This window comes from Bos grunniens, chromosome 20 (assembly GCF_055505025.1).
Source record: "Bos grunniens cultivar Pamir isolate PY7600 chromosome 20, Bosgru_T2T1.0, whole genome shotgun sequence".
In the NCBI taxonomy this organism is placed as follows: domain Eukaryota; kingdom Metazoa; phylum Chordata; class Mammalia; order Artiodactyla; family Bovidae; genus Bos; species Bos grunniens.
In genome coordinates this window covers 47,764,069-47,787,704 of record NC_141184.1, presented here as the reverse complement: position 1 = coordinate 47,787,704, position 23,636 = coordinate 47,764,069, and the positions used below count along the sequence as shown (strand labels likewise).

Here is a 23,636-nt window from a genome sequence, read left to right as displayed (position 1 = left end):
TGATTTTTTTTTAAAGTACACTGAAAGTAGATGTGAGTCTTAAAGAGAAATTCAAATACCCTTAACTTAAAGGTAAAAAAAAAATCATAGATGTAGGAAAGCAAAGTGTTTATTATTATTTTGCAATAAGAAATAACTGTCTCAGGGAGCAAAATGCTCACAGAAGTTTGCTTGGTGAGCATGGAATTAGAAAAAGACCAGATAAATCATCTGAATGCCTAGTGGAATTAGGCTAAAGACAGGATTGGCTGCTGTGGGATCAGAAGGCAGGTGTAAGGACTCATCTCCCTGTCTCCCTGTATCCCCAGATGTCCTCCTCTCCTTCTGATTGGGATGTTCTTGAGAGATGTTCACTATCAAGCTGATTACAGCCTATCTTGTAGACTTGTGAACCTCACTGTCTCTTCAGAGTGATTTGTGTATTTCCACTCTACCCCAGTACGTATGGAGTTTACAATTTTAATTCTGTTAAAATTTAACTCTCAGAGGGCAATTTAATTCTACTTACTTCTGAGTTCTCAGGAGATGCCTCAGTAAAGCCCCATAGGCTGCCTCTATAGGCTGTTACATAGACATTTACTGTTAAAGCCGGAAAATGAACATAACCCTCTTGTGGTGGAGGATAAAAGGTGATGAGGAGGGTATGTCAGTCTAGAGTTGACTGGTATGACTCAGCAAAAAGACTGAAACAGTTAACAGGAAGTCAACGTGTGAAAACCTGAAAACAGGGCTGAATCTTGACCACTATTCTAGGAACACAACTGTTGAGCCAGAATGACTTGGTACTCAAAGAACTCATAAGACAACGCCTAGGTAGCTTTCACGTGTGTCTCAGTGATCTTGTGGAACTGTAAGCTTTTTGAGAGATCTGAGTATGTTGCCCTCGGACGGTCTGTTTTCTCCCTCATCACATGTGTGTCCTTTCCCAGATGGAGAGCTTTGTCAAAGAGGAAGAGGGGCCTGACGGACTGAGAGCAGCTGTCCTTTAATGAGATAACTTTCTGAAACAATCAAGCTCTGAAGTACTGTTCTGATTATTTCAGGGTGAGCTGGAATTTATTTTGTGCAAAAACTGTGAGAGAGACTAACTCTGCTCCCTAGTCCTATGTCGGTTTAATTGCTCACCTGCATTGATATTGATTATATTTGGACCTAATTGTTTTCAGTGCTGTCACTTTTTATTAAAACTGGATAGACATAAAATAAAGCATGATGCATTTTCCTGTGTCTGTGAGGAATGCAAATGTGTTCTGTCCATAGTCATGGAGAAAGGAGAAGGTGGGATAACTCAGAGTGGCAATACATAATATGTTCCCCTAAAACCCTTGAGCAGTCTAAAAATTTTTAAATTTTAAAGAATTAAAAAAATTTAAATAAGAGCAGTTTTAAAATATGCCTCTTTTTGACTCTCAACTTGTTTTTGAAGCCATAGATGGAATCAAATAAGCCCTCAAAGACAGAATTCCCCACACTAAAATGCCATATTCTTTTAGGCTATTTTGGGAAGGTTTTGGTATGTTTAATAAAATACTACTTCCCTGAAAGGATGAGGGATACTTTTCAATTGTGGGCTCCATCATCAGCTGCTGGTCAAAATAAACTGTTTATCTTTCAATTTGAGAGTCACCAGACCTTCCATAGTTGTTGATAGAAACTTCCTCTCTGGCAATCTGATCTGGTTGGACTATTGGATGTGAACAGCATGGAGTCTAAAATCAAAACACAACTCTCAGATTTTTAGCAACAAATTATCAGGATACTCACCAACTGCAATCTGAGGAAATCTCAACAGTCCTTTTGTTATATTAAAGAGACTTACAACAATATGTTCCATGGATTTGAAATTTAGATGGGATAATTATTTTTTTAACAGTGAGTCCAGAGTTTCTATAAATCCCCCTTCTCTTTCTCTTATGAAATATAGTCTTGAATTTCTAGGTCATAATCAGTTTACTTTCAATGAATCAAAATGACGCTAAAATATAATTTTTAAAGAATCTTTTTTTACTTTTTCTCAAAGTAATTCTATAATTTTAATTAGATTGTTTTTTAAAACAGTGCTTCCATTTGTAAGTATTCATAGTCAAATAGTGCTGGTTAATGTTTCTAAAAGCCATAACAACAAACAAACAAGCATAAAATAATCTATTTCTATATGAATGTAAGAAAACTCAATGACGTCACATGGAAAAGAGCATTATTTCTCTTCTGAAACCCAGATTAAATGTAAAGGCCGAGATGAATCCTTTGGCTGCTGACCATTGAAGGAGAAGCCTGAATTATGCTCCCATGCTCTGCTACCACCCATTCATAATAGAAATTGTTATCACCGTAATCACTGGACCACCACAATCAAGGACAGCTGAGACCCTCAAGTGCCCCTACTGAATTGCTTTGCTCTTCAAGTGTCAATTCATATTGAAGGATTTGTAAAAAAAAAAAAAAAATGCCGTGAGACTTATTGTTCTTTTTTGTAAGATGTTATTAAGGATGTTCATTATCAGTGGCTTTCGAATTTGAGCATTTATTAGAATCAACTACATTGCTTTTAAACAATGCAGATTTCCAGGCCCACCTCAACCCTGTTCAATCTGAATCTCTAGGTAAGGAGCCAGAACAGTCTATATTCCAAAACATCTTCTCAGGTTATCCTGATGCCTTTGGGGGATTATGGAAGACAGTTCTGTTTCCAGCACCAGAGGCTCTACTTCTGGAAAAACAGTATTTTTATTTCCTGGATACTGTAATTCATATAACTGATTGTGTTGATCTCTTTGCATTAACTCATAAGGCCAAATATGGCTCCTTCTAGCAAAAGTGTAGGGAGGAAATTGTGATACTCTGAGTATTAACAACATTCCTATGTTCGTCTTCTCTTTCTTACTCTCATTTCCTCTTTGTCTCAATTGCTTCACCAAATTCATTTTAATTAATTAGCTAGTTAATTGCATTTATTTACTTTTTGACCCTCCTCACCCATTTCTCTTACTCCTCACCTTCCAGCTCTGGCAACCACTAGTCTGTTCTCTGTATCTATGATCATTTTTTTTAAGATTCCACATATAAGAGAGGTCATTTAGTATTTGTATTTCTCTGTCTGACATTTCATTTAGCATAATGCCCTCAAGGTCCATCTATGTTTTTGAAAATGGCAAGATTTCATTACTTTTTATAGCTGGATGGCATCACTGATTCGATGGACGTGAGTCTGAGTGAACTCCGGGGGTTGGTGATGGACAGGGAGGCCTGGCGTGCTGTGATTCATGGGGTTGCAAAGAGTCGGACACGACTGAGCGACTGAACTGAACTGAACTGAATATTCCATTATGTGTGTGTGTATAAACCACAATTTCTTTATTTATCACCCATCAATAGCCATTTAAGTTGTTTCCATGTCTTGGCTATTGTAAATAGTTCTGCAATGAACATGTTGTTGTTTACTTGCTAAGTTGTGTCCGACTCTTTGCAACCACATAGACTGGAATCCGCCAATCTATAGGATTCTCCAGGCAAGAATACTAGAATGGGTTGCCATTTCCTTCTCCAGGGGGTCTTCCTGATCTGAGTCTCCTGCATTGGCAGGCATATTCTTTACTTCTGCATCAGGAGGGATGACTGCAATGAACATGGGGTGCATGTATCTTTTTGAGGTAGTGTTTTAATTTTCTTCAAAGATTTGAAAGTGAAATTGATGGGTCACATGGTATTTCTATTTTTTTAAGGGAAAATTGTTTACAATTTCACATTTTTTAAATTGCAGGTATTTTTATATGTTGCTTTAAATCCTGTTTGGAAGAAAATGTGATATAAAACTAATAAGCACTATTTAAATATTTGTATAAACCTTGATTTTTTCCTTCACTTGAGCTGGGATGTTTGAATTTAGTGTTTCTTCAGACATGACTTAGCAACTGAACAACACCAATAATTTTAAAAATACAGCTTTAAGAATGATACAGCAGAAATAACAACATAAACATGGTTGAAGGTGATGCCACAACTGTCTTTTTTAATCGTCTTTTTGCACTTTGTGGGGTTGTAGATTGAGTTGCGGGACATATCATTCTTTGTATCTTATTTCCGTATAAGATGAATACACACTCGTCTATTCTAAATTTTATTCAGAATAAAAGCAGCATGGAAGAAATACATCAGTGGTACATGTGAAAAAGAACTTGATTCCTCAACAAAATCAGTCCTAACAGGTCAGGAGTGGACCTTGACTGTGCTCCACTTTAACTACATTCAAGTACCTGTGCAGATAAGTTAGCCTGTAGAACACATTAATGAAACAAATGAAAACAAGCAGCTGATAGAGCCAAGAAAATCATCTGTAGTCTTAGTCTGCATGAGATGGGGCCAAGTTGCTTTTGATCCAAGCTTGGAATTTCCGGGTTAATAGGATGTAGATTCCAGGTTTCTTGGCATCACCACATTTGGGACCTCCAGAAACTAAGGCATGAAAGGCACCTTTGCAGACCAAGGGGCCCCCTGAGTCACCCTGGAGAGAAGAAAACGGGCAGATATTTGGCAAGAAGACGTTGAACTTTTTGGACCATCAACTGTTAATAACCATCAAATGATTATTAATCTGGGTCATTGGTTTCTTTGTGTCCTGCAGAGTGCCTGCTACAGCCCCTGAGCTGTACAGGTTCTCTGTATCTCTCTCTCCACCGAGAACAATGGTTCTGTCCATTTGTCTCTCTGCCTCTCTTTGTCCATGTCCCTGTCTCGAAGACTATGTATATGTATATGTCTTTTAGCATTCGCTGGGATTGTTGAGCTTTATTCATTAAGAAATGGGAGACAAGGAAATTTGAAATAATCCACTGAAATAAAAGAAATTTTAAAATTAAGAATTTCATTTTGGTGCTCATGGGTTGAAATCAAGTTGCTATTGAGGCTGACAGAAAAAAGCAATGTATTAGAGTAAATGTCTTGGTGGTGAGCACTCTACCTTGTCTATTATTATTTTTCCCCATTGTCATATGATTGAACATGGGGCTCTGCACATACCCAACACTTAGTAAATACTTGCCCAATAAACAGATTCTTGAGGACTCACTCTGACAACAGAACATGTAACAAAAGTTCTGTCAAGGAAAGTGACAAGGTAATAGAGAAGGAAGCCTGGCCTTTCAGATACAGAGCTGGGTTTTTAATCTAAAGAGCAGCCTTTGCCTTTGCTGCCATGCAGTTCAAAAACTGTACTTTGTGCTTGGTTGGCCATGAAAATAGAGATTTGGGGGTGACAATCTTGGGGTATTACTGTCACACATGATCTTTGAGATCATCAGATCCTCCCCTTAAAAATGCTTAATATAGTATGATGTGAATTTTTTTTTAAGTAATCCATCTGTGCTAGGTAGCCTTCGTCACCTGTTAACATGGTGGTGGTTTAGTCGCTCAGCTGTGTCTGACTCTTTAAGACCCCATGGACTATAGCCCACCAGGTTTCTCTGTCCATGGGATTTCCCAGGCAAGAACACTGGAGTGGCTTGCCATTTCTTTCTCCAGGGGATCCTACCGACCCAGGGATTAAACCTGATCTGCATTGCAGGAGGATTCTTTACCTACTGAGCCACCAGGGAAGTCCTTTTTTTTTTTTTTTTTTTTTTTTAGTGCCTCAAGAAACAAAGAATTTGAAAAACATGACTGTTTAGTCAGCAGTCAACATTATTTAAGAAACACAGAATATTGAATATACATTTGAGCTTTTTGCATTTGAATTTTATAAGACCTCTCTATTAATTAGTTTAGGGGCTTACCCTGTGGCTCAGCAGTAAAGAATTTGCCTGCAGTGCAGGATATACAGAAGACATGGGTTCGATCCTTGGGTCTGGAAGATCCCCTGGAGGAGGGCATGGTAACCCACTCCAGTATTCTTGCCTGGATAACCCCATGGATAGAGGAGCCTGCTGGGCTACAGTCTATAGAGTGGCAAAGAGTAGGACACAACTGAAGTGACTGAGCGTGCATGCAGATATTGATTAGTTTAAAACTGGGGTGGGTCAGGGATTGAGAGATTATTTTCTAGTCACCACTTGTGATCTCAGGGTTGGTAGGCTTTCTAAGGAAGGTAGTACCCCTCAGAGGAAGCCTGTAGAAGTTATCAGATATAGTCCATGACCCTGCTTAACAAACATTAATGAGTGCTAACTGTGTGTTTCACAAGTTCTATGGCTTATTTGGAGTGGCAGATGAGAAAGCACAGTGAAGGCTGTGCAGGATTGGAGAGCGCCTTTGCGGAGTTGTGATGCTGTGCTCGCCACGCCTCTCCTCCTGTGTGCCGATAGAGCTTGACTGTAGCTCAGCACCCTGCAATGCCTGTTTGAGTGAGGGATTCTTACCTGACAGGAATCCTTCTGGCCTCTGGCGTCTCCTGCACATAGCATGGTTCTAGTTATAACAGGGCTGTGGTTGTAATAATCTCGGCTGTTGCACGTTTTTCGACTTATAACAGTGACAGTGACTTCTCGCAGGGTATCAGAAAGGCTTAAGCCTTCTGGGTCAGTGGCTCCCCAGCCAACAACCTGGCATTTTGTTCCAGCTTTAATATCATTTTTAGCTCTTGGGTGGAGCAGTTGGACATGTCTGTTGAGTATTGCGGCCGTGTGAAGCTGACAGATTGAAAAGAGAATAAACGATCGTTTGTCCCCAGTAGTATTTTGTGATTAGTCGGAGCGATGTATGTGTGGTCCCTCTGTTCTCTGAGGGCGTCCTTTTTCTTGAATCTACTTTGGTGGTAGCCCGCAGCTGCATTTGTGGTTGTTGCTTTTCTGAACACACTCTTCATTCCCTTTAGAGCTCAGTGATGCTCAGGGAGGAAGCTTACATAGAGCAGGAATTTTGCCCAGTCTCAAGCCAACTGGCCTTTGCTCTGCATTGGATGATTTTCTGTGGAATAACATCCATAGGTCATGACTTTGAGGGCTGGGCTCTTTCCTGCTGGATAGGACCCTTGAGTATGGTCTAGACTGGGTTTGGACTGGACTTAGTATGGTCTAGACTAAGTTGTAACTCACTTCTGTGTCCCTGAAGTCACTTGCTTGGCTCTGTTGTACAAGTGACTTTTACTTTTCACTTGCTAATGAGAAAAGCATTGGGAGAAAAAGCTTGCAGTGTGGATCCTTGAGCCTGTTGGGATGTTCTCCTCCCACGAATGTGAACATCAGAGCTGTTTTTCCTTGTATAAACATAGCCCAGGCGTGTTTATGATACATTCTTTTTTCTTTCAAATGGAGTACAATGAGCCCTAATAGAATATGTCACAACACATCACCTTGAACAGAGGGAGAACGCTAACAAAATGCTTTGTTAGATGATTTAACAACTGAACTATGAGGTATGTTGGAGAAATTGAAGGAATGCAATGCTACATACCTTAACCAGCATAATATCATTTGATTTAGGGGCTAATGCAAATCCTGGGAATCGTATGAATTTTTTAATCTCAAATGTTTGCTTGGAGGCCTCATTCTTTGAGAGAGAGTGTGCTCCTAAAACCACTTTGGAAGACTGGCTTTTGGCAAACCTAAAAAAAGCGAAAAGAATAGACACACAGAATGATTCCCCAATCTTCCAGTGGGAAGTAGAAATGGTGGAGAAGCCACATACATACAGGAATAAGGACCAGCTTCAAGGTAACCTGTGCAGGATTAGCTGGAGTGACAGAGGTCATGGGCCCAATAATGAAAGGATGAAAACAAGGGCCAAATCCATCCCAGTCCAATTCCCCAGCTAGTGCTGTACTGTGGGGGGAAAGAAGGAGAATCCTAAGTGACTGAATTCAAGTTTATTCACCTTCCCAATATTAAATATTTTAATAACTAAAAGGAAAAGACTCAACTCTGGGCTCCCCTGGTGGCTCAGGAGTAAAGAATCTGCCTCCAATGCAGATTCGATTCCTTGGTGGGGAAGATCCCCTGGAGAAGGAAATGGCAACCCACTCCAGTATTCTTGCCTGGAGAATCCCATGGACGGAGAAGCCTGATGGGCTACAGTCCATGGGGTTGCAAAGAGTTGGACATGACTTAGTGACTAAACAACAACAAAGTCAACTCTACACTTGCTAATCTGGTATGTCTAAATCTTATCTCAGGGCAATAGGGAGAATTAAGATCCATTCTCATATGTTCTGTCCACTCAATTAGAAAGATGATTCAGACAAGAAAGGAAAACTTTCCTCTAGGTGAAAAATCATCTGAAATAAAGGTACTTTAGAGTTAGTAGCCATAGATAATTCCATGGTGGAGATTTAGAGGATAAAACTGGTGAGTCAGATGATGGAAACAATACTTTGTTTATTTTTTTTTAAATCCCTGCTGCTGCTGCTGCTAAGTCGCTTCAGTCGTGTCCAACTCTGTGCAACCCATAGACAGCAGCCCACCAGGCTCCCCCGTCCCTGGGATTCTCCAGGCAAGAACACTGGAGTGGGTTGCCATTTCCTTCTCCAATGCATGAAAGTGAAAAGTAAAAGAGAAGTCACTCAGTCGTGTCTGACTCTTAGCGACCCCATGGACTGAAGCCCTCCAGGCTCCTCTGCCCATGGGATTTTCCAGGCAAGAGTACTGGAGTGGGGTGCCATTGCCTTCTCCAGTCATATACAATTATAGTATGCCAATGTTTCAAAAGTTGGTCTGATTTATTGTATGTTGAGTAAAATTATATTCACATCATTATGAAAACAGAAAATTATTTTTGAACTTTCAACAACACCTTCGAGCTGTTTCCAGACTTCCCTGGTGGCTGAGATGGTAAAGAGTCTGCTTGCAATGCAGGATACCTGGGTTTGATCTCTGGGTTGGGAAGATCCCCTGGAGAAGGAAATGGCAATCCACTTCAGTATTCTTGCCTGGGAAATCCCATGGACAGAGGAGCCTGGCAGCCTACAGTCCATGGAGGTGCAAAGAGTCAGACATGACTGGAGTGACTAATCTTTCACTACACTTTGGAACCATTTGCATTCTACAAAAATGTCCCATTTTTATGCATGTTCTCAGGAAACATCCATCTTTGAATCCTTTTTTGGAACAAGGAAGGTAATAAAAAAGAATTCTATTTATTTGTATGTAACTATTTTATTGTCATATGGAAAAGGGTCAGGGCAGATTACAATAAAAACACACATATCTGATAAACACACATATATGCTGTGCTGTGTTGTGCTTAGTTGCTCAGTCATGTTCGACTCTTTGCAACCCCATGAACTGTAGCCTGCCATGGGGATTCTCCAGGCAAGAATACTGGCGTAGGTTGCCATGCTCTCTTCCAGGGAATCTTCCCAACTCAGGAATTGAACCCAGGTCTTCTGCATTGCAGGCAGATTCTTTATCAGCTGAGCTACCAGGGAAGCCCAAACACACATATATATAGATGAATAAAGATTAGCAAAAATTAAAAAGAACACAGAAACATACAAAAAAAGGAAGAAAAGTTTGTTTCAGGTTTGGGGAATCAGTGCATGACTGTGCTTAAATGCGTTTGTGTATGGTAGGGCTCTAACTGCTGGGAGTTAACACTTTGGGGTTTCTACCAAAAGAGTTTATTTTGGTTTATTTTGGGAATTTCAGCTCTATTTGTTGAAAAATTCGCCTGTTGCAAAATCAGGATGGGGATGAAATTTCTCAAAGGATGTGGATTGGATTTCCTAGGATTGATTCAAACTCAAATTCAGTGTACCTGCTAAATCCAAAGCTGTGGAGGGGAAGGATAATATAAAATCCCTGGGGCTACTGATAAAATAGAAAAGACAGGTATGTACATAAATAACTAACACGGAAAGGCAGGGTGATATGAATGTGGGATGTGGAAGATGAATTCTGACTAGGGGAAGGGTGCAGAGAAAATGTCTGGTTTTCCTTCATCTTTTATCAATGTCCTTGATCCGTTAATGACTTTGAAGTGTTTTGTTTACTTTTTGTCTCCACTGGGACACGTGAATACCAAAAACAACTCAAGCAGACCACGAATGTTTTTTGAATTTTCCATTGCTAGATACAGTTCAACTGTAATCTGTACTACAAAGGTCAATATTTTCTGCCCACAGGATACCTGGAATTACCTGAGTCCCAGAATCCCACCTCCTTAGCTAAATTCAGGTTTGAATTCCCATGCAGGAGAAGCAACAATACCGGCGTCTCATTTGCACAGCACAGTGTTTCCCTATGGGTGGTCCAAAGACCAGCTTCAGAATCATCTGGAGGTGTTTGGCTGCATGGCAACTTTATAAGCCTCATGCCAAGTCACTTCAAGCCTCTTACTTCCTCTGCCAGTCTGCCTTGGCACTGAGCAGTGTTTCTGCTTAGACCCATTCCTCTGGGTGTGACAGTGAATGTAGGTTTCCTAATTTTTTGACGTCTTTTGCATAAGAGAGGAGGGAATGACCAGGCTGTCAGAGACGGGCTATTACGATTTATTCCATCAACATGACTGGATCATGAAATTTGTTCCTGAGTGATTGCCATGGAAGATACAGATACACAGATATTAATATAATGCTGTTGTTCAGTTGCTAAGTCATGTCCAACTCTGCGACCTCATGGACTGAAGCACACCAGGCTCCTCTGTCCTCCACTGTCTCCTGGAGTTTGCTCAGATTCATGTCCAATATAACATTATAACATTAGATAACATTTATTAAATTATTTTAGTGTGTCAGGTTTTGTGCTAAGCATTTTACATATTTTCCCTCATTTAAACCTCACCATAGCCCAGTGAGGGAGGTATGATGATCATCCCCATTTTGCAGATGAGGAAATTGACAATCAGACACATTAACAAACTTGAGAAAGTCCCACTGATACTAAGCGGAGGCTCCAGGATGCAGAGAAAGTAGGATTAAAGCTCTCTTAGTTTGAACCCAAGGTCTGAATTTGTAACCATTCTACTATGGGAGCCTTGAGAGATTTGCAATGGAATGAGGGCATGTGGAAGGGGTGGAGGTGGGGTTCTATCTATGATATTTGCTGGCTAAGTAGGTGACACGGCTTTCCTTGTGGCTCAGCTGGTAAAGAATCCACCCACAATGTGGGAGACCTGGGTTTGATCTCTGGGTTGGGAAGATCCCCTGGAGAAGGGAAAGGCTACCCACTCCAGTATTCTGGCCTGGAGAATTCCATGGACTATAGTGGGGTCCATGGGGTTGCAAAGAGTCGGAGTGACTTTCATTAAGCAGGTGACATGATGGGGCAAGTGTTCAGTGGGAGAAGGCATTGGAAGAGACTCAGGAAGACAGTAGACAAGACTTGGTTAGAGTTTTGCTTCTGATAAAGTGAAATGCTGAAAATAAGATTATATAAGACACCTTTTTCTTTTTGCCAGTTTCCTTTTATAATCAGCATGGCAACTAACAAAGGGGCCTAAGTGAAGAACTTAGTGTGGATGGGTAGTGAGAAGAGAACACCCCAGATTTGGCCTCCTTCATCATTTTGCTGAGAGAAGGGTCTAGTGTTACTAAGCTATTCCCACAGGATACTTGGGAGTACATTTGTGGGAAGCCACCATTGAACTATTTCATAAATATTTTGGATTTCATAAAGTTTAATATTTTTCCAAGCACCAATATGCCTACATTTTTACACCCAAGTGTCCTGTAGAGGAAATCTGAGCCACATATTCTGGAGTTCCTTTAAACTCCAGCCATTTAAAACAATATTTAGCAATGTTGTTTTGTTTTTTTCTTTAATTCCAAGATTCTTTTTTCCCCATTTTTCAATTTGTGAATGTATTTCTACTGAATCAAGTTCATTTGCCAAAATTTAGAATTCAACTTAATAATACTATTTATCTTTGGGTAGTTGGCTATCCACTCCAGTATTCTTGCCTGGAGAATTCCATGGACAGAGAAGCCTGGTGGGCTACAGTTCATGGGGTCGCAAAGAGTCGGACATGACGGAGTGACTAACACTCTCACTTTTCTCCTTTGGGTAGCCCTTTACGGCTTACAAAGGATGTCACATAATGTGCTTTTAGAGCTTAGCAAAAAACAAAAAACCCTTCTTCTCCAATTTATTTCCCTTTTTTCTATCCAGCATTTGTTCAGCATTTATAATAAATCAAGCTCCATGTCTGGGAGGGTATAATTCATTTGAATGTGTAACCACAAGCATATCTGAAGTGTGCGTATTTGAAATTGAATGAACATTTATCGATGGTCACCCTTTGCCTAACTGGTACCCAGGGGACAAATGCCCTAGAAAGGACAGAGTGATGTGGACACAGGTGTTATTTCTGTGACAGCGAGAACCCCGCTTAAATGAAGTAGCCATGTTAAGTCAGAAATTAGTGGCTTGCTATTTAGAAATAAAACAGAGGTTCATACAGTTTTCAGGCTTCAAAATTTCTTGTTTGTCTTCAAATAGTCTCATTAAAATGGGGGCCACCAAACAAAATCCCCAGTATATGAAAGCAAGGTCAATTCCGTTGTTTCATTTAGGTATATAACTGATGCCTAGAGAGTAAATGCTTATGGCTAAGAGGTTCTTAAGTGTAGTGCCGTCATGTTTGTAAGGAAAGGGGAAGGCTTATCTTTTCTTGTTTTTTAGCTTATTCAGGCAAGAAAGATAAAGAAGAAACATACAAATAAAAAACAACTCCCCCAAACCAAAACAAGCAAATAAAACAACAAACACCAAAGTAGTTTTCTATTGCTTTTCCTTTGGTGATGTTTGCAGCATCCCAAGAAGGGTTTTGGATATTTTTAGCTGAAGTAAGAAGACTCTGGACAGTCCCTTGGACTGTAAGGAGATCAAACCAGTCAATTCTACAGGAAATGAACCCTGAATATTCATTGGAGGGACGGACGCTGAAGCTGAAGCTCCCAGTACTTTGGCCACCTGATGCGAAGACCTGACTCATTGGAAAGACCCTGATGCTGGGGAAGTTTGAAGGCAAGAGGAGAAAGGGGCAGCGGAGGATGTGATGATTAGACAGCATCACTGACTCAATGGATATGAATTTGAGCAAACTCTGAGGCACAGAGAAGCCTGGCGTGCTGCATTCCATGGGGTTGCAAAGAGTGGGACACGACTTAGCTACCGAACGACAGCAAGAGAATCCTAGAGTGAGAGCTTATAGTCTGTCTCTACAAATACTTTCATTTTAGGTATCCCAGAAAAGTACTCATCTCCTCTTTTTCTGTATAAATCATCTAGACTTTTTCTTTTTTTTCACCTAAGGAGAAGGCAATGGCACCCCACTCCAGTACTCTTGCCTGGAAAATCCCATGGACAGAGGAGCCTGGTAGGCTGCAGTCCATGGGGTCGCTGAGAGTTGGACATGACTGAGCGACTTTGCTTTCACTTTTCACTTTCATGCAGTGGAGAAGGAAATGGCAACCCACTCCAGTGTTCTTGCCTGGAGAATCCCAGGGACGGGGGAGCCTGGTGCGCTGCCATCTCTGGGGTCGCACAGAGTCGGACACGACTGAAGTGACTTAGCAGCAGCAGGGAAATTGTTGCCCCTTATAGCTGTGATTCCTAAACTGTGAACTCAGGCCTCTGGGGTAGGCATTGAGCAGGAGAGTTAAGGTAAGGGTCTAAAAGTCTATAAGCAAAGCCAATCTATTGTAACTTATCTGTTAAGTATTTAAAATATTTAAATAGATAATATTTAATCCTCAAAACCCCATGAAGCAGTTATGTACTACCGTTATTATAACCCATTTTTAAAATAGGGTGCAAAGTCAGGATGTCTGATATCCCCTAACAAGGTCAGGAACATTGCTGCTTCAGTTATAACTGTTGCTGTGTTCCTTGGCATTACATGAAGGATTTGAATTTGTCTATTAGGTTGTCTAGATCTCCCAGAAAGGTAGAACTTCGGGCAGAATCAAGGATGTGTGAGACGGTAAAATCGGCTCCACCAATTGGTCAGTTATCACAGAAGCTAAGGGTAAATCGAGGTGGTGCTAGTGGTAAAGAACCCTCCTGCCAATGCAGGAGACGTAAGAGGTGCAGGTTTGATCCCTGGGTCAGGAAGATCCCCTGGAGGAGGAAATGCCAACCCACTCCGGTATTCTTGCCTGGAGAATCCCATGGTCAGAGAAGCCTGGCGGGCTGCAGTCCATGGGATCACAAAGAGTTGGACGTGACTGAAGTGACTTAGCACACACAAGGGTAGATCGAATTTTTTCCCAGGAGAGGCCAGCTTCTTTTCTAGGCAACTTGAGGGAACACAGCGAGTAATACTCACCGCAAGTGGCAGTGGGCTGCTGTGAGCACCCACTGAGGATGGATCAGCACTCCCCCGCAGATGTGGTCGCCGCCATACTGCAGGGACGCCATAAACGGCCTGGAGTGAGGGGACACTTCTCTCCCTCCAATAATCTCCATGTTGAAACCTGCCAAAGAAAACCAAGAGTTAATGGAAGAGATCTAAGTGGATTATTTCTCTTAATTCTTTTGACAGTCATTATGTCATTTTCTAAGATTAAAAAAAAAAATCTTCAGTCACCTAATAGTGATTATGATTTTACTGATGAACAATTGCATGCTACATTGTAGTTTATTGGGATCTACATGGATATAAACATTATTTTCATTTATAATGTGATAACACAATCACTAGAAACTCATTGAATGCTGACAGGTGGTAGGTATAGGAGATACTTACACTCTGGAGTCATGTAAGTCCCGGCTAGTAGGAAACATAGAAAAAAAGAAGAAAACTTAGTCATGTTAGTAGCTTAGATTTAAGAAGCCCAGATGAAATAGTCTGACTGTATTGGCAAAGGAAGAAGAGTCTGAAGGTTGAGTTTTGATTTTGCAAATTTAGCCTTCTCACCACAAGCGTTTTGGTGGTGAAAAGTTTTTCACACCTAAGATTAAAGGTATGTAGTTTGGGGAGTTTCAGAATTATGCTTTTAGGACTTTTTGAAACAAGGTATGTGTGCCATAAAGAACTCATTTCCAGAGTTAACCATTTTCAGTATCTGTATAAGTACTCATGTTATAAATGTTGAGAGAATAAAAATTATCCAAACCATAAGAACTCAATGTAGTTGCAGACAGAATTCAAAGATGTTCATTGCTCTAAAGTAATACTTACTATTTTTCCTGGCAGAAAATGGTGCCTATCATATTTAGTTTCTATTTTTCATTTGGACATAGATTTATTACATAGAGAGACATGGAACCTTGCACAGATCATGGTTGCCTTACAATAAGTCTTAGCTAAAGCCTGAATATCATCCAGAGAAACCCATATGTTTTGTAGCAAGCTTATTCCTAGACATGCCATTTTCTCTAAATGTGACCAAATTTGGTTAAATTTTAGTTACATTTTTGGGAGATTTCATAATGTTATTAAAGGGGAACATTGGCAACATATTTTTAAATTCTGAGTCTCTATTTTACTCATTTTTAATTGAAAATGACCATGTGTTTATCCAGGGTCTTAATAATAATATCTTTTCAAAATCAAGGACTGCACTTTGTCACTCTCCCCAGGCACAGATGAAATGCATTGCCAGCCTTTCTATAGTACTTTCTCCTTTACTACAAAAGATATTAGCCTTAAGCTTCTGTGAGATTCTGTCTATGCTGGGTGCTGATCACTAGGGCAGATGTTATTAAATGAATAGAGACAGGCCAATCAGGCACCGCACAAGATCCCAAGCACGTTCTAAAAACACTGACCAAAATTAACCTTTAATTAACAGATCTTATTTTCTTTCTTCTGAAATATTTGCATCCTTTTATTTTTTTACAAAAATAAATTGAAATCCAGAGCTATTATTCTTGTCAGATTGCAAAAGACTCCTACTGAATTGTTTTCTAGCAAGACAGTAGGAATAATACTAATAATTATTATGCTTGCATATTCTCCATTAAATTTAACAAATGTCTTAAATATTCCTAAAATTCTCTTTACATGATCATTTATATGTTTTCATGTCTTGTGTCTGTGTGGAAGGCAGGTCCATATCTGTGTTACAATTATAGAAATTGACTCAGAGAGGTTAAGTAATTTGCCTAAAGTTACACAGCATACACGCCGGGTCAAATCAATTGCCTGATCTAAAATAAGTTGTATGTTAATAAATATACCACCAGAGCACAAAATATGAGAAATATCCTGTTTGTACCTTATCAGGATGCAGCAACAGTAAAGCTCTCCTGCATAGTAAATAAGAAGAATGAACAAACCCAATGCAGAGTGGTGACTTCCTGTCTCATAGACCTGGTGAGAAAAGCAGAAGCCAGATTAAGAAAAGCCACAAGCTTAATAAAGGAAATAGCCGTAAGTTCCTGTTACTTTTCAAGTCATCTTTGTCACTGTTGGTGTGCCTCGATGGAGCCCTCATTTTTTTTGCCACTTTTGCAAGCTGTGGAGTGGACGTGATGATGCCAGCTCCTCAACTCTATCACGATGATGTTGGGAACTTAAGCAAGATCATGTGACACGTGGAAGTGATTTAACTATGAGGAAGAAATGAACTGTGCAAAAGGCAAAACTTTATTCCTTCATTTCTGGTGGAGCGGGGCATGGTTAAAAACATCTCTCAGCTGCTTATTTCTGTGTAGCAAGGACTAGCATCACATACGTTTTTACAAATTGCTAGGTGCCGGGAGCCGGCATATTGCATATTGAGTGCATATTGCATATTGAGTGCAGCACTTTCCACAGCATCGTCTTTCAGGATCTGGAATAGCTCACCTAGAATTCTATCACTGCCGGGAGCCAGCGTGAGGAACTCCGCCCATGGCAAAGGTCATGAGGAAGGAGGCTCGGCATACGCAAAGGCGGGATCGAGCCTCAGGAGTCCCCCTGGAAATTCTCGAGCATCTACCCCCAAAACCAGAGTCTGCCTACTTTCTGCTTTGTGCTTTCACCTACACCTCTGACTTTATGGTGGGCTGTCCCCCACTACCTCTCTCTGAAAAAAGAGTTAGCTTACAGCTCCAGTTAATAATTCCTGGGTGTGACAGTGTTTCAACCTACAAACTCCTTTGGAAATCCTCTAGCCTGCCTGATTAGGTTTTTCCGGCCACATGTGATTGCTCAGAGCCTCCCAACTGTGAGAGGCATGAGATGTTCTAAACTGTCTAAATACAGAGTCCTTTGAGCAGTTAAAAGATTGATTAGAAATTGTATTGGTGAAGGGTTTTTCACTTGTTGGGCCAATGTTTGCTGCTAAGTCTCCATACCCCTTACCTACTGTGTCCTTGGCAGTGTATTGATTGATATAATGGGTGTATAGAAATGTAAGTAGTAGCTTGAATGTTTGTAACCTTGGACCCTTGAGTTAATTCTTTTTTGTTGTAGCCCACCACACCTTTGCCCTATAGGAATGCAACTTTAATGCTTTTGGAGGGTGGCGCCTGCCTAATCATCTTTAGAGAAAAATAAGTTTTCTGAAGAAAGGGTCTTAAAATGTTAACAGGCCTCTGGGCCAGAAGATGATGCAAATCACCTAAACTTTTGCATATGATAAGTTTGCAGGAAGAAAGCCTGGCTTACTCTACCCCTGCCCCCATTATCCTCTATGCATAACTTAAGGTATAAAAACTACTTTGGAAAATAAAGTGCGGGCCTTGTTCACCGAAACTTGGTCTCCCCGTGTCGCTCTCTCTCTCACTCTGGCTGAGTCTCCATCTGGAGCGTGGAACCCACCATGCTTACTAATTATGCCTGGGCTTCTAAGATCCGACCGGGGAGGCCTCAGTGTCTCCTCTCCTTCGGGAGAACGGAAGGACGCCTGCGGCCTACGTAAGTGGTGCAAACTTCTTGTCTTGAAGTTTTATTGGTTTCCCACGTAAACCAAGCTACTCAGCCTCTTTTCTCCACTGAATTTCCTCACTGAGCTATCCTCATCCTATTACTCTTTATATCTTTGGTAAATATTTAAATAAATAGGTCCCTATGCCGTTTCTCCTTCTAATACCCTGGATCAGCCGGGGCTGGACCCCGGCAGGTAGGCATTTTCAACTCAGTTCCCAGGGAAGTCACGGATATTAGTCTTGCTTTGTTGATAAAGACTTGATGGAAAGTACCGAGCTAGCAGGTGGCAGAGTTTGTTCTTAAACCCTTAGGTGCTGGCTCCCGGCTGCATGTGGCTTTCAACCTGACCACATGCCTGCCGGGCTTTGAGAAGTTCTGTGGCTTAGATGCTCTAAGAGGCAAGCTGGCTGTGCAAAGGGAAAAAAGGATTTAGCTGTATACACTGCAATTAGACATGGTGAGGTGTAATTTAATTGGGAGGACAGTCTCATAACTCTTGTAGCTGACCAGGAAAATTCTGTGAATCATGTCAGTTTATAGTCAAGAGTTACTTGGTTTGGGCTTTAGACCGATGTGTGGGTCAGTGGGATCATTTATTATACCATTCAGGATCTTGGATTTGAGAACAGTGGGCTGTGTAACATGATGAGCTCTGAGATCTAATTTATTTCTGGGTGTTGGTTTTTGTTCTGTTGAGTCTGCTATGGGGAGAGCAGTGTTTGCTTTGGATGGATTTTGCAGCAGCTGTGCTGGGCTGAGCAAGTGCGAGGCAGTGCTTTGTGCTGGACTCGCTCACGGGTCGGCGGCCTTGAGCTTCCTCGCTGTGTTGTGTTCAGCTGTCCTTATTAGCTGCTTTTGGGGATGCTGATTTTGAGCTTGGGGTTTTTGTTTTCCTCCATCCCTCTTCTCTCTTGACCCTTCTATGTTTTGAGAGACTCATATAGAACAGCTGTCTAGAGACTCCAAAGGCCACATGTGGTTCTCCACAGTGGGCTTTTATCACTTCATTAGCCACTCCCTCTAAAGTTTTGTCACTCAAAGCATGGCCCTCAGACCTGTGCTGGTCTATGACCTGTTTAGTATCCATCCTAGGCAAGAAGAAGGCAGAAGTTGAGAGTCAGAGTTTAGAAGTTGTTACAGCCATTTATCATGACTATACTAATTTATTTTATTTCATGAAATGCAATATAATATCTGTCCAATCTAATCATAAACTAGGGCATGCATTTTATATGCCTTTTAAATTTTTTATTTTTCTACATATTTCTATTGTACAGTCCACAATGAATTGAAATGAAAACCAAATAAATCATCAAACAAAATTCCAAAACACACCTGGTCTTCCCCCTGGGTAGTTTGAATACTGCTCTGTAGACACAACTGCAAAGCAAGTCTCTTCCAAGCTCTCCCCATCTCTTCCCTTTTGGCCTCCTTCAAAAAGTTTTCCAACACCAAGGCTTCCAAGACTCCCATGGCTATCCAATTTTCCCCTGCCCCAGGCATTCAAGATCACGATTTGGCAGAATTCTTCTGGGTCCTTCCTTTATGACCATCACCCCTGGGCCTTGGTTTCTGTCCAGTAATGATTTAGCTAGTCTGATAAATGCATCTGCTAACAATTATGATGAAACTATGGCAGTTTTGAAAATTGCAGTAGGGAGGGCTCTTGGGGTGCTGTATGATGACATTATATCCGAAGGTCCCAAGAAGATAAATCCTACTTCAGATTACAGCTGTTCCTCCCACGAGATTCTTTAAAATGGATGAACTTGAGAGTAATTCCAAAAGACAACAAAGTATCCCTTGATTCAGACCTGGAGCCTTGGTCTTAATCTCAATGCAGAGAAACTGGGTAAGCTGAGTTGGAGCGTATGGAGCCCTTTTTCCTAAGCTACTTCATTTGAAATACTTTAGAGAACTGCTCTATTCTCTCCCCTTGGTGGAATGATGGTGGTGATGAAAGTAGGCTAGAAGTAAATTTGTATTATATTTCTCCGCCTTAATCTTTAGTCAGAACATGTCACATACTAATTATCTTCCTTTGTTAAATATGTTTCCTAGTCACCATTGAGTTAAGGAACATAATGGTCCTTTAACTTCTTTCTCATTTACTCTTCTCCAAATCAACCCTGAAATAACGGCAGTGGATAGGAAGTACAGTGGGTGAATACAGGATCTTGGCATAAGGAATAACCACATGAAAACAACTTGAGAACTTGGCAAATGGGGATTTCCCAGTGCACCTGGAGCTGACTGCCTGGTCAGACACTGTCCTTATCTCAATCTTTTCTCCAGGCCTTAAGCTGTCCTTTTGTGATACCTCTTCTTTTCCTTTTCTTCTTCAGGATGGCGTTTGATGCTCATTTTCACTGAGTTGAAAATCCTGTGATGTCACTGGACCTGAGGCAGATCACTCACACTGTCTGCAAAGTTTGTCCTAAAAGATTTTCACATGTGAAAGTCTTCAACAGGGAGGACTGCCAAAGAAAGGTTTGCAGCCCTGATCTCTCTTCCAGCAACAGACCTGTAGGAACACTGGTCTTGAACAAAGGAATGGAGGGCTTGGATGACCCTGGTGAAGCTTTAGGGAGAAAATGGGTCGATACGTAGTCAAATAAAGATGTCAGGAAAAGAACTCGATGACAGAGACCAGAAGAAATGTGAAAGCAGGAAGGGAAAGGGAGGAAATAAACGACTATTGTAGAGGAAAGAAGGAAGCAGTCAGTGGAGGAAAGGAAGCCTTACAATGAAACACTTCCATTTATATTTGAACATCTCAGATGCTGTGATATGAGATGTGAACATCTCATATTTTTATAATAGAAACAGATCTGTTAAAATGAGTACTCTTATCATATTGAAAACAATTCAGTTATTTAAACAAATCATAAACTAAAGTCAAAGCAAGTAAAATAGTAAGTATTTTAGTGGAGATGATCAGATTCATTAATAAGGGATTCATTCATTAATACAATAAATGCCATGGCCAAGCTGAAACTCAATAAATCAACTGATTCCATATTCCTTAATTTTTCACTGACAATGAATTCAAGTAGAAACTCACACAGTTGTGTGTTAAAAATACTTTTTCCGAAGATGAATGATTAACCAAACAACACACACACACACACACTCTAGCACATCCCTCCTGCCCCACAACCACTGACACTTAAATACCGATCCTATTCTTTATCACAAATAAATTCCAGGTGAATCAGAGATTTTTCTATGAAAAAAATGAAATTATTATGAGCATTAAGTGAAATGATAAGTTAAAAATAAGACTTGAGAGAGGAAAGCATAAAATAAATCACCAATACATTAGAGTCTGTAAAATACTTTGGTAAAGCAAAAACCACCACAGGCAATATCCAAAGGCATATGACAAAACATTTCCCCAAAAGATGATATCTTTACTATATGAAGAGCTCTTACAGATCTATCAAAGAAGATAAGAGTAATAATGAATGAACTTGATGATGGATAAATCAGTAAAAGTATAAACAAAATAATGCTTTAGTTACATTTCCTCACTAACAACCTAGCATATAAATAATATTTAAAAAAATCTTGGTGATTACAGAATAAAAATAAAGCACATTTCATGTTTTTGCAAGTCAATAAGTTTGATGTACTAATGGCAAAACTATAGCTAGTACTGATAAAAAGACCATGAAGCTGAGAAGATATAAATCAGCAAAAGCATACTCTACTAAAACTAAATCCTCATTGTTGGCTGACAAGTCAGTGGATGGGTTTTAACAACAATGTAATGACTGTGCCATTTCTTTTAATCTTGAACTTTGTCAATCCTTTTTCCTTCGAATGAACAACTTCCTTTGTTTACCTCTCCTTTTCTCTAAAGTCCAAAACACATGCTTCCTATTCTCATCGGAATTTCTAATCACTGCCCTTGCAATTTAGCCACATCTACTAGCTTTCTTTTGGGCATGTCTGATCTCTTTCCAGTCTGAATAAGATAGTCATTTAACAAGGCCCACCTATTGTGTATTCCCTGGCAGTCCAGTGGTTAGGGCCTTTCACGGATCACAGCCTTGTCATGGCAAAGGGGTTTTCATACAATTGTGCTCATTTTACATGCTAGTAAGGTTATGTTCAAAATCCTTTAAGCTTTAAGGATTCAGCAGTATGTGAACTGAGAACTTCCAGATCTACAAGCTGGGTTTAGAAAAGCACAGGAACGAGAGACCAAATTGCCAACATTTGTGGGATCATAGAGAAAGCAAGGGAGTTCCAGAAAAATATCTGCTTCTACTTCATTGACTACACTAAAGCCTTTGACTGTGTGGATCACAACAAACTGTGGAAAATTCTCCAAGAGATGGGAATACCAGACCACCTTACCTGAGAAACCTATATGCAGGTCAAGAAGCAACAGTTAGAACTGGACATGGAGCAACAGACTGGTTCAAATTTGTGAAAAGATTACATCAAGGCTGTGTACTGTCACTCTGCTTATTTAACATGTGAAATACCAGGCTGGATGACTCATAAGCTAGAGTCAAGATTGCCAGGAGAAATATCAACAACCTCAGATATGCAGATGATACCACTCTAAGGACAGAAAGTGAAGAACTAAGGAGCCTTTCGTTGAAGGTGAAAGAGAGTAGAAAGGCTGGCTTAAAACCCAACATTCAAAAAACTGAGATCATGGCATTAGTTCTTATCACTTCATGGCAAATAGAAGGGGGAAAAGTGGAAAAAGTGACAGATTTTATTTTCTTGGGCTTCAAAATCACTGTGCATGGTGACTGCAGCCGTGAAATTAAAAGACACTTGCTCTTAAAAAAAAAAAAAAAAAAAAGCTTTGACAAACCTAGACAGTGTTTTAAAAACAGAGACATCACTTTGCTGTGAAAGGTCTTTATAGTCATTGTCTTCAGTTGCTCAGTTGCCTCAGAGGCCTTTGAGGCCCCATTGACTGTTGCCCTCCAGGCTCCTCCACCCTTGGAGCTGGTGGGCTAGCCCACTAGGGTCCTGTGATTTTGTGCAGCAGAACTCTTTAAGTAGACTCTGAGCAAGCAAACAGGAAGTTAGATGTATGGTTGGGTAGTTCCACAGTAGAAGGTTAAGGAGGTATGACACCTGCAGTTGATAGATGAACTGTGTTTTGTTTGTTTTTGGTTGCACCCCGTAGCGTGTGGGATTTTAGTTCCTGGACCAGGGATTGAACCCATGACCCCATGCAGAAGAAGCATGGAGTCCTAAACACTGGTTGCTATTGTTCAGTTACTAAGTCTTGTCCGACTCTTTGCAATCCCATGGATTGTAGCACACCTGGCTCCTCTGTCCTCCACTATCTCTTGGAGTTTGCTCAAACACATGTCCACTGAGGTGGTGATGGTATTACCCTTCTCATCCTCTCCCACCCCCTTCTTCTTTTGCCTTCAATCTTTCCCAGCATCAGGGTCTTTTCCAGTGAGTCAGCTCTTTGCATTTACTGGTTTGATTTTCCTTGCAGTCCAAGGGACTCACAATGATAAAATAAAAATTACATAAAATGGAGTCTAAATTAAGATTTTCATTGTTTTGTTGCTGTTCAGTGGCTCATTGTCTTCATCAACAAAATTATAACATTGGGAAGCTTCTTTTTCTTTTCTCTTATATTCAAGATAGCAACCATATTTCATTGTAAGTGATTTGATGCCAATAGTTGAATCAGTCTGTCTTTTAATTTAGTATTTCCTCCAGACATTCTTTGAACATGTGTCAACAGGAAAGAACATGTTTCAAAGTTCTCTTCTGCCCATTTCTCCCTTAATAAACAAAATGAAGTTTGAAAATATGTCTTTTTAGTTCTGTTTATGCTTTATAAAATTTGACAAAACCCAGAATTATCCAAACTGGCCAAGATCACATTCTGAAGCAGGTAAAATTGACCACAGGGAGCC

General features: G+C 40.4%; 1 protein-coding gene and 1 long non-coding RNA gene across 7 annotated transcripts; one reads left to right on the top strand and one right to left on the bottom strand.

The window, feature by feature from the left end:
- Positions 1-307: 307 nt before the first annotated feature.
- On the top strand, positions 308-2,815 carry LOC147350355 (uncharacterized). The gene is made up of 3 exons (XR_015148761.1): positions 308-438; positions 930-1,044; positions 2,220-2,815. It is a non-coding gene; the product is annotated as an uncharacterized LOC147350355 (long non-coding RNA).
- Positions 2,816-4,104: 1,289 nt separating this feature from the next.
- On the bottom strand, positions 4,105-22,171 carry GZMK (granzyme K). Of its 6 annotated transcripts, XM_086361694.1 has the most exons (7): positions 22,090-22,171; positions 16,088-16,182; positions 14,614-14,637; positions 14,194-14,341; positions 7,384-7,534; positions 6,351-6,620; positions 4,105-4,501 (listed from the first exon to the last, which is right to left on the bottom strand). In XM_086361694.1, the coding sequence occupies exons 3-7, from the start codon at positions 14,624-14,626 to the stop codon at positions 4,340-4,342; spliced, it is 744 nt and encodes a 247-aa protein (XP_086217820.1). In that variant the 5' UTR covers positions 14,627-14,637; positions 16,088-16,182; positions 22,090-22,171; the 3' UTR covers positions 4,105-4,339. The 6 variants fall into 6 exon arrangements, with proteins under 6 accessions (XP_086217820.1, XP_086217821.1, XP_086217824.1 ...); XM_086361695.1 differs by lacking the exon at positions 14,614-14,637; XM_086361698.1 differs by lacking the exons at positions 6,351-6,620; positions 14,614-14,637.
- Between the last annotated feature and the right edge of the window lie 1,465 nt (positions 22,172-23,636).